This window comes from Oryctolagus cuniculus, chromosome 4, assembly GCF_051225735.1.
Source record: "Oryctolagus cuniculus isolate XC-2025 breed Fujian yellow rabbit chromosome 4, ASM5122573v1, whole genome shotgun sequence".
NCBI classification, from domain to species: Eukaryota; Metazoa; Chordata; class Mammalia; order Lagomorpha; family Leporidae; genus Oryctolagus; species Oryctolagus cuniculus.
Window position 1 is genome coordinate 7887468 of NC_142870.1, and position 8886 is coordinate 7896353.

At 42.7% G+C, this 8886-nt stretch overlaps 1 protein-coding gene across 22 annotated transcripts in view; it reads right to left on the reverse strand.

Moving 5' to 3' along the window:
* TTC3 (tetratricopeptide repeat domain 3) overlaps positions 1-8886 on the reverse strand; it is a 127103-nt gene that overhangs the window by 108927 nt on the left and 9290 nt on the right. For 9 of the 22 annotated variants that reach the window (XM_008274871.5, XM_008274872.5, XM_008274870.5 and 6 more), the window contains exons 2-7: positions 7290-7435; positions 6217-6259; positions 5752-5902; positions 4555-4642; positions 2440-2493; positions 117-237 (exon numbers count right to left, since the gene is read on the reverse strand). The exons of the other annotated variants lie outside the window; for them this stretch is intronic. In XM_008274871.5, the coding sequence (XP_008273093.4) occupies positions 117-237; positions 2440-2493; positions 4555-4642; positions 5752-5902; positions 6217-6259; positions 7290-7424 (592 nt within the window). In that variant the 5' untranslated portion in view covers positions 7425-7435. The remainder of the gene's footprint in view (positions 1-116; positions 238-2439; positions 2494-4554; positions 4643-5751; positions 5903-6216; positions 6260-7289; positions 7436-8886) is intronic. 22 annotated transcript variants of the gene reach the window in all.

Consider the following 8886-nt stretch of genomic DNA (forward strand, 5'->3'; position numbering starts at 1 on the left):
TTTTTTAAAATTCTAAACCATATTAACTATACATCCCATTTTGTCAAATAATATTTTTTAAATATTTAATATTAATATTTAAATATTAAGTAACAACTTAAAGCACTTATACTTACATTCAGTAAAGAAAACACTTAACATAGGCCAACAATTGTCAATGGATCCTAATTTAGGTAGAATTGTTACATCGCCTGTATATTTTATCCAATTTATAGCTTCTTCCATTGCCAAGATTTTCTGTTTCAAAATGAGGAATGAAGAGTAAGATTTGGGTGTATGTGGTATTAGAAACTTACACAGCATTTCAGAACGTTAATGTACATCTTGTACGACACCTGTTTGCATTACTCAGCACACAACCTAGAGTAGCTGGACTTCAATACAAGTTTAGAGAGTCTGTGGACTCAGGTTACCGCAGGCCACATTCAGAACTCAGGATGCTGGCCGGCGCCATGGCTCAATAGGCTAATCCTCCGCCTGTGGCGCCGGCACACCGGGTTCTAGTCCCGGTCTAGTCCCTATCGGGGCCGGATTCTGTCCCGGTTGCCCTTCTTCCAGGCCAGCTCTCTGCTGTGGCCAGGGAGTGCAGTGGAGGATGGCCCAAGTCCTTGGGCCCTGCACCCGCATGGGAGACCAGGAGAAGCACCTGGCTCCTGGCTTCGGATCATCAGCGCACCGCGCCAGCCACAGCAGCCATTGGAGGGTGAACCAATGGCAAAGGAAGACCTTTCTCTCTGTCCCTCTCTCACTGTCAATTGTGCCTGTCAAAAATACATAAATAAATAAAAATAAAAATAATGCTTCCACATTATTACAGATCTGGAAGTTGAGGTCTCCGACGTGGTTAGAGGCCATCTGTCCTAAGTAGCAGGAGAGTACACTAATGCAAGGTGGAAGGGTTCTCGAATCACATCTAAACTAGGACCACCATCTCCAAGGAGATTAAGGTTCACCAAAGGGATTATGTATTTTATAGGGTCTATGGCAAACAGAAGAACAAGACAAACAGTAGAGGAGGGAGTGGCTGGGCGATTGGTATTTTGTGCAACAATCTTCACAGAGGGTCAAGAATTCAAAGAAGGGACCCACGCTGTGGTGTAATGGGCTAAGCTTTCGCCTGAGGTGCTGGCATCCCATAAGGGCACCACTTTGAGCCCTGACTATTCCTCTTCCAATCCAGCTCTCTGCTATGGGCTGGGAAAGCAGAGGATGGCCCAAGTACTTGGGCCCCTTCACCTGTGTGGAGACCAGGAAGAAGCTCCCAGCTTCTGGATAGATCAGCTCAGTTCCAGCCGTTACGGCCATTTGGGGAGTTAACTAGCGGATGGAAGACCTTTTTCTCTGTCTTTCTCTCTCTCCGTAAGTCTACCTTTCAAATAAATAAATAAAATCTTAAAAAAATAAAATAAAAGAGGGGACAGTGCTGTGACGTATTGGGCTGAGCCTCCTCCTGCAGCACCGGCATCCCATATGGGCACCAGTTCCTGTCCTGGCTGTTCCTCTTCCGATCCAGCTCTCTGCTATGGCCTGGGTCGGTGGCAGGCAGGGGCAGGAGTGGATGGCTCAGGTGGTTGTGTCCCTGCACCCATGTGGGAGATCTGGAGGAACCTCCTGGCTCCTGATCAGCTAAGCTCCAGCCATTGCAACCTGTTGGAAGGGTGAACCAGCAGATGGAAGATTTCTCTGTCTCTCTCTCCCTCTCTCTGTTTGTAACTCTGCCTCTCAAATAAATAAAATCTTTAGGGAAAAAAAAAAGATTTCACAGAAACGTTATTCATTCTTACATGATCTGAAATTAACTTCAGAAATTAGACAAATGAGGTTTCAATGCATCAGGCTTAAAGGATACATATAGATGTTCAAGTCACCAGAAGCATTAAAAATTTATTTTTCAGGTTGGGTATTTGACCTAGTGGTTAAATTAGGACATTTGTATCCCTTATGTCAGCAAGTGATATTACAATGAATTGGGTTCCTGCCATCAATATGGAAGAACTAGACTGAATTCCTGACTCACAGACTTGGCTTGGTCCAGCCACAGCTGTTACAGGCATTTGGGGAGTGAACTAGTGGATGGGAACTCTCTGTCTCTCAAATAAATAAATAGATTTTTCATCATATCTGGAGATTACCTAGTAATCACATATCAAAAAATATTCATACTAGGGACCTAGTAATTTCATTTGGAATAAAATATGCCAGTTAAACATCCTAAAAGAGAAAAAGGAATCAACTTATAATAAAGGTTCAAAATTACACTACATACACAGGCAAAACAATGAAAATGAGGCAAACTCCCAAAATGAGGAAATTATTAAGTAAAAGAGAGAGATGAGCACTATCACATAGTACATGTGAACGCAATACACAGGAAATGAGCTGTGACAGGACTGCCATTTATCACAGTGAGTGTACTGGGTTCCCAGCGTTAACACTTACATTTTCTATTTTATAACCAATTCTCAATAAGCCTTCAATAAGGAACGGATCATTCTGCAAAATAAATAAAAAACAAATGTTTCCTTATTCAGTAAATTACATATGAATTTTCTAATGGAAAAAATCCTGCATTTTAAGAATACAATCATATAGTGCATGACAATGCTTTCAGTCAATGATGCACCACATGAAAGATGGCTGTCCCTTAAGATTACAATGAAGATGAAAAACTCCTATCAACTAGCTACAACAGAGCCATCCTAACCTCACAGCACAATATACCACTCCTATGTGAGGTACTACTGCTGGTAAGCAAACCTACCACACTGTCTGCTGTATGAAAGTAAACTACATGGGGGCCAGCGCTGTGGCGCCGTAGGTTAATCATCTGCCTACAGTGCCGCCATCCCATATGGGCACCAGTGTGTGTCCTGGCTGCTCCTCTTCCAATTCAGATCTCTGCTATGGCCTGGGAAAGCAGTAGAAGACAGTTCAAGTGCTTGGGCCCCTGAACCTACATGGGAGACTGGAAGAAGCTCCAGCTCCTGCCTTCAGATCATCACAGCTCCAGTCGTTGTGGCCACCTAGGGAGTGCACCAGCGGATGGAAGACCTCTCTCTCTCTCCCTTTCACTGTCTGTATTTGTTATTTAATTCCTAAATAATAAATAAAATCCTTTTTAAAAAAGTACACTACATGTATTTGTGTCTACTGCATAATACTTGATAACAACATGACTATGTTACTGGCCTACGTATTTACTACATTATACTTCTTACCATTACTTTACAGGAAAAAGTTTCCTGTGAGAGTATGCTGTGTTACACTGGCAGCGGCCACACATATCTGCACTGCATTAAGCAACTGATCTGCCCCATGCAAGTTTATATAAGCGCTCCTATGACAGTCGCACAGCAACATCACCTAACAATGCACTCCTCAGAATGGATCCCATCATTAAGCAACACGCGATACCACTACACGTACACAGCAGTACACTGTACAGAAGCGCTTGCATGACTAATTTACCCCTTAAGAACCTTAAAACAAGAACTGAGAAATAGTTTTCCCTGGGCACCTGGTGATAAAATGATTTCATGTAACTTTTATGTGTGTAGATTTTTAAAGCTCATTATACCTAGACATCTACCAAACCCCACTGGCTAGTGAGCTACTGCAAAGGATTATCAGCAGGAAATAGACATCAGACAGAATACCTTTCTAAATTTAAATTCTAGTGTCAATAGTACCAAGAACAAGAGGGAAAAAAAACCTCTTCACGCAAGCACTAGAACAGCTCCTCAAACCTGTTCTGATATAGTCTACCCCAGAGAGAAACTACTTGGTGGCGGCAGTGGTGCGCTTATGTCAAAAGACAGAGCCTATGACTTTCAGGCCTGTGACAAAGGTTTCTGTGAACCAGGGCCCACTTTCATCTGCAGCCAATTCCAATTCCTATCCTTTAATAACACAAAGATGTCCTGGTCCCCATCAGAGCGTATCAGAACCACGTCAGCAGCCATCTACCTACCTGATCTCTTCAATACTAAGCATGCACTCATGGACAGCAGAATAATCCCAGGTTAACCAAAACTACAATCACTACCTGTTTATTGCTATAAACTGGCAGGACGGGTCTGACACAATACAAATATCTATATTATGAGGCTGGCGCTGCAGCATAGTGGGTAAAGCTGCTGCCTGCAGTGCTGGCATCCCATATGGGTGCTGGTTCAAGTCCCAGCTGTTCCAGCTCTCCGCTATGGCCTGGGAAAGCAGTAGAAGAAGGCCTTAGTCCTCGGGATCCTGCACCCACATGGGAGACCTGGAAGAAGCTCCTGGCTCCTGGATTCGGACTGGCTCACCTCCAGCCATTGTGGCCTTCTGGGGAGTGAACCAATGAATGGAAATCTCCCCTCTTCCCCCACTTATCTGCCTCTCTGTAACTCTGCCTTTCAAATAAATGAATCTTAAAAAAAAAAAGACTAACTCACTGAATCCTCCCAACCCTTTACAGGGAAGGGGACTATTATTTAAAAAAAGAAAAATAAACAAACAAATAAGTATCTATATTCTTTTAAACGGGGTTGGGGGAACCTCCTTTCTACCACTTACCGCAACTTTTTTTGCCAAATCCACAATATCTTCCATCAGCTCAAGATGCTGTAATTTCTTCAAACTTATCTCAGAAGCACAAGAATTGCTTAAAGACAAATTCATTTGTTTAAAAGTTTATAGACTCTCATATACACAAATTCACTGATCTTTATGCTTAACCATAAATTTCAACTTAAAACTATTTGAAAAAAATTAAATTCTATCTTTCTTCACTCTAGGTAACCATTAGTAAGCTATTTATTAAGTTGACACACCACTTTTTCTCTTTTCTCTCTATCTTTTTCTCTCTCCTGTACTGCAACACTGATATTTATAAACAAGCATATTAATTTTTCTTCAGATTCTAACTACCATCTCATAATACAGAATTTCATTCATTATAATGTTATGATTATCCATTCCTATACAAATCTCAAGTACTTTTTTCCCACCCTATTCAATAGAAGTAAAGTTCAACAGTATACAAGAATGAGACACCAGGACAGGCATTCGGCCTAGCAGTTACCATATCCCATATCAGCACGCTTGGGTTTGATTCCTGGCTCTGGCTCCTGATTCCAGCTTCCTAGCAATGCAAACCCTGGGAGGCAGTGGTGATGGCTCAAATAAACGTGTTCCTGACACCCGTGTGGGAGACCAGGATTTGTTTCCAGCTTCTAGCTGCAGTCCTGGCCCAGTCCCAGCTGCTGCAGACATTTGGCAAATGAACCAGCAGATGAGGGAGCTCTCTCTATGTGGTTCTCAAATAAATAAAAAATGAATAATTTTTTAAAGGTGGGAGGGAACAGGCATGTGACACAATTTTTAAGTCACTGCCTGGGATACCTGTATCTCGTATCAGAGTCATGGTGTAAGTCCCAGCTTCTGATCTAGCTTCCTGCTAATATTTGCCCAGGGGAGGCAGCAGATCCCTGCCACCAGGTGGGAGATCCAAAGTTTTGGGCTCCTGGCTGCAGCCTGGCCTGGTACCAAGAATCATGGGCATTTGGGAAGTGAGCCAGCAGACGGAAGATCTCTCGCTCTTTCTCTCTCCCTCTTTTTTTCTGCCTTTCAAATAAGATGAAAATAAACAATTTCTTTAAACAAATTTAAGCAAAGAATGAGACAAAAAATTTCTAGCATACTTGGCATTTCTCAGTACTGGGTAACATGCTTATACTGTTCATACAAAATGAGTAACATACAGGAACTTACGTGTTCTCCATACAGGGATGCAATCGTGATAAAACAGAACTGTGTGGATGTTGAAACAGAAGTGGCCAGAAGAGGTATACTTTAATGGCATCACAGTAGTCTTGTAGGACAGAAAGGGGTTTACTACACCATATATTACAGATGTCAAATTCTTAATAAAAAGAAAAAAGTTCAAGATTAGTATTTGTACCTCATTTGAAAATGAATCAACATTGTTTAACAGGGAAAAGGTAAAAATGGATACAGAAAGACAAAAAGACTAAATGGATAAAATGCCTTATCTATAAAATGTTAAGAATAATTAAGTGTTGGCTAAAACTCTATCTTAACAAAGAAAGGTTTGGGTTTCCAGTATGAAAAACATAGTAAGAATAAATTTTTATTAAACATGTAGATCTGACATATTGATATAACTGAATGGATAGGTCTTCCAATAAATAAACATTAAGACACCAATGTACTCACCTAAATTTCTTTCACTTTGGGCATAATCTTTATATTGCTTTCCCTAAAAAGAAGAAAATTCTTTTGATTTGTATTTGGTAAAATGCAAAAACACAGTTCTTGATTTTTTGATCTAAAGATGATCAGAACTAAACCAAAAATTTTCAATACACATTTACTTACATACTTTGAACACATCTTCAGTGAGTCTAAATTCAAGGCGTTTCTCATGGGGTCTCCTCTGATTCTTTTGTTGTTATTGCTGTTATTTATCTTTATTTGAAAGGCAGAGTGATACGGAGAGAGATAGAAAGAGCAAGATCTTCTATCCAGCGGGTTCACTCTCCAAATGTCTGCAGCCAGGGCTGAACCAAGCCAAAGCCAGGAGCCCAGAGCTCCACCTGTGTCTCCCACATGGATGCCAGGGACCCAAGTCCTTGAGTCATCACCTGCTGCCTCTCAGGGTAACATCCGCAGGAAGATGAATAAGAAGTGAAGCTGGGGGGCCGGCGCCGTCACTCACTTGGCTAATCCTCCATATGGGCGCCGGGTTCTAGTCCCAGTTGCTCCTCTTCCAGTCCAGCTCTCTGCTGTGGCCCGGGAGGGCAGTGGAGGATGGCCCAAGTGCTTGGGCTCTGCACCCGCATGGGAGACCAGGAGAAGCATCTGGCTCCTGGCTTTGCATTAGCGCATCACCGGCCGTTGTGGGCATTTGGGGAGTGAACCAGTGGAAGGAAGACCTTTCTCTCTCTCTCTCTCTCTCTCTCTCTCTCTCGCTGTCTATAACTCTACCTGTCCAAAAAGTGAAGCTAGGATTTGAACCCAGGCACATGACATGGGATGAGTGTGTTGCAAGCAGTGGCTTAACCATGACACCTGCCCCTCTTTTTTTTTTTTGCAGTTTTCCCCAAGAGCTTCTCTAATGCCCAGTAAGGAACCCACCTTTTGCCATGACATTTTGTTCTGTGGCATTACACATTCTTGTTGAGTTTGTGTACCTCCCTGTCAAAACCCACAAATCACAAAAATATCTTCTCTCAGATAGCTGTAAGCCAGAAAACCTTTAAGACACAAATATTAACAAACCTACTTACCACCCCATCACAGTAAAGCTGAGTCACACGAACATACTCGTCAGTCATCAATTCTTGGGTATCATCCTCACAAGGGCAGTCTCCTAACAAGGCATACTCCCCTACAGCAAAATCTCCCTCTGCAAAATCGTCCATGGTGCACGGTCCTAAGGAAACAACACAAACCCAAGTCAGTAATTCAGTCACTTGAGGCCATATGAGCAGCAGTCTTCCTGGCTACTAAGGTACATTAGAAAAAGACAGGAACCTACGGCCCCAGGAAATCACTCCAGTCAGAGCACTGAGCTCTGGAAGAGTCCCATCCCCGTTCTACTGTTCATTACCCTGACTCTCTGCCAGTGGTTTATCTCTTCCTCTCCTTAGATTCACACATTCACCATCTCCACTCTGGAAGACAATGAGAGCATCCAATGCATCTCTGTACACTGCCTAGCACACGGTGAGCCCGCACATCAGTTTGCTAAATGAAAAGACATCTTCCCACTGCTGCACTGGCCCCACCTGCTTTCATTGCACTCTGTGACAAATGCTATTTCCTCACACACAACTCTGCTATACTCTCAACCTCCTGTCTGAAATCCTGACTCCAGTGAGAAAATCACTCCCTATCAGCAGCTCGTGTTCTGCCTTCCATCTCAGTGAGTTTCTGTACTGGGCAAAGGGGCAGGGCTAGAGCAGTAAGGGCGAGCCTGTCAATCTCCTGTCTCCCCACAGCCACATCCAGACCTTCCATCCTCCAACAAGCTCTCTCCTAACACTAACACTGACACACCGCTGCACCGCACAGGCAGCCCTGCTCTTGTGCAGAGCCCCACGGTCTCGAAAGCCACAGTTTAAAAATACTTCAATGAGGGAAAAGAAGAATCAGAGCTGGAGTTTCAGTCTAAGGTCTTTTTCTTGAAGAAAGTTCACAGTAGTAAGGATTTTTAGAGCTGAAGCTACAAAACCTAAGTAGCACTAGAAAATACAGCATTTCATTACTTCAAACTCTCGCCCAAGCAACAGCTTTCTTTTTCCTATCATCTTCATTTCTTACATCTTTTCGTTTCACCACAATTATCCCACTATTGTTTACATGAACCAAATTTATTGTTTCCTAAACAAGACCACCATCAGTCCTTGAAATACAGATCTATTTTTAAATCAATCTTTACTACATATACTTCACTGAATGCAAACCTCACGACCGACCATGAACAACAACCTTGCTAACAAACCACGCGCACCATGTATCACACCCCGCGACAAGGAGCTCACGTGCATCCTTTCACAACCATTACAGCAGTTCCTGGCAGGCTCAGTACCACCATCTCCACTGCAAAGATGAGAAAATGTTAAAATTAAGTAATTTTCTCAATGTCGTCAAGCTAGGAAGGACTCACACCCGGCCCTTAGATTCTAGAGTCTGTTCTCTCAAGTGCTGTATCTTTCTCCATCTACTTTTCCTTGTCATTGCTACCTACTCACCTCTTGGCTACTGTCATATTTAAGAACACAGGCAAACAGTTTGTAGTGTTTGTCCCTCTCCTCTAAATGCCATCACCATCCCAGCCACATCACGGCCCAAGCAGATAATACCCCTGTCTTGCAATTTAAC